This window comes from Morus notabilis, unplaced genomic scaffold, assembly GCF_000414095.1.
Source record: "Morus notabilis unplaced genomic scaffold, ASM41409v2 C11435117, whole genome shotgun sequence".
In the NCBI taxonomy this organism is placed as follows: Eukaryota; Viridiplantae; Streptophyta; class Magnoliopsida; order Rosales; family Moraceae; genus Morus; species Morus notabilis.
Genome location: NW_010387319.1, coordinates 1 through 1,729, shown reverse-complemented (window position 1 = coordinate 1,729; position 1,729 = coordinate 1). Strand labels below are relative to the sequence as shown.

Genomic DNA, 1,729 nt, shown 5'->3' with positions numbered 1-1,729 from the left:
TTTTTTTTTCTTGTTAATTTTTTTGTTTGATAGGCCCCGAAGCCATCATCTGGGCCACACAAGTCTCGTGAATGCTTGCCTCTGATCCTGATCCTGAGGAACAGGTTGAAGTACGCTCTCACGTACCGTGAGGTCATTTCCATTTTGATGCAGCGTCATGTTTTGGTCGACGGCAAGGTCAGGACCGACAAGACCTACCCCTCTGGATTCATGGGTATGCGAGCGAGTTTTTGTTCTATTTATGTTTAATTGTGTGGATTTTTGAGTTTCTGGTCTATTTAATGTGCTCGTTTGGGAAATATTCTGAAATCGAGTTTGTGTTTTTCATTTTTCCAGATGTTGTGTCGATCCCTAAAACCAACGAGAACTTCCGTCTGCTTTACGACACCAAGGGTCGGTTCCGTCTCCACTCTGTTAGGGATGATGAGGCTAAGGTTTGTCTGAGAAATCCATGCAATTAGTTGTTAGAAATATTTTCATGATTTTTGCAGTTTCTAGTTGTGTCACGTCATACTTTTAGAACTTGAGACAGTTGCTTGATCAATCAATTATCATACAATAGTATATCTATCTCAGTCCAGGATTCATTCTATCTTAACTATTTGTGGTAGAATGTTAATAAATAATATTACTGTAGTTTAGTGGTAATGCATACAAGGAAAGAGCTAAGTTACTTGCTATACCGTTTGGGCCCAATACGCAGTTTTGCTTTGACTCACTTAAGAAACGGTTAACAAGCTTCTTAGAACCTTTTAGATTTGAAGTTCCTAGAAGTTCTAGTCACTAGAGATGGGAAGTAGATTGTATGATAATTTCTTTTAGGAGATTGTATGATAATTTCTTTTAGATTTGGCTCGTAATGTTATGTTCTGCTTTTCACATTGTTAAGTTCGAGTTTAGCTTGTCAACGAGGGTTGCTGCTTCCTGCTGGCCTCAAGTGATTGCAATTCTCTTTTATTGATCATGAGTTGTTGGTACATAAAGATAGCTGATGATCTGTTACTGCATATATTTTGTGCAGTTCAAGCTCTGCAAGGTTCGTTCAGTGCAGTTTGGACAGAAGGGGATCCCCTACCTAAACACTTACGATGGGCGGACCATTCGCTACCCCGACCCTCTCATCAAGGCTAATGACACTATCAAGTTAGACTTGGAGACTAACAAGATCACTGAATTCATCAAGTTTGATGTTGGAAATGTCGTCATGGTGACTGGTGGACGGAATAGGGGACGTGTCGGAGTCATCAAGAACAGGGAAAAGCATAAGGGTACCTTTGAGACCATCCACGTCCAGGATGCCCAGGGCCATGAGTTTGCTACCCGTCTCGGTAATGTCTACACCATTGGTAAGGGCACAAAGCCTTGGGTCTCCCTTCCCAAGGGCAAGGGTATCAAGTTGTCTATCATTGAAGAGGCCAAGAAGAGACTGGCCGCCCAAGCTGCAGCCACCGCTTGATCTTTACAATGCAACTACAGTTTTCCTTGAGTTATAGTTCGATTAGATTAAATTTCTTTAGCAGTGACCTTTTTCAGCTTATTTAGTGAGCGTTTCATGCTGTGGTTTAATTTACTTTCCTTGTTTTGGGGTAAATGTTTTTATTGCTTGAATCTTGTTAAGAGCTTTCTCTGTTACGAGATATGTATGGGATAATTTTATTGACGTGATGAGATACCAAATTTTTGCAAAACTAGTGGTTCTCTGAGTTTGTCTTCAGTTCCTAGGAGTTCC

General features: G+C 40.7%; 1 protein-coding gene across 1 annotated transcript; it reads left to right on the top strand.

The window, feature by feature from the left end:
• The first annotated feature begins 39 nt into the window (after window positions 1–39).
• LOC112095231 (40S ribosomal protein S4-3-like) lies at window positions 40–1,688 on the top strand. Its single transcript, XM_024176908.1, has 3 exons — window positions 40–214; window positions 337–434; window positions 1,022–1,688. Exons 1-3 carry the CDS (start codon window positions 148–150, stop codon window positions 1,454–1,456), a joined length of 600 nt encoding a protein of 199 aa, XP_024032676.1. The 5' UTR covers window positions 40–147; the 3' UTR covers window positions 1,457–1,688.
• The last annotated feature ends 41 nt before the right edge of the window (window positions 1,689–1,729 follow it).

Bases quoted from the DNA above. Each gene is read 5' to 3' on its own strand.
- LOC112095231 (XM_024176908.1), top strand. From the start codon at position 148: ATGCAGCGTCATGTTTTGGTCGACGGCAAGGTCAGGACCGACAAGACC. The intron at 215-336 runs GTATGCGAGCGA...TCATTTTTCCAG, and splicing joins CTACCCCTCTGGATTCATGG to ATGTTGTGTCGATCCCTAAA. The intron at 435-1,021 runs GTTTGTCTGAGA...TATTTTGTGCAG, and splicing joins TTAGGGATGATGAGGCTAAG to TTCAAGCTCTGCAAGGTTCG.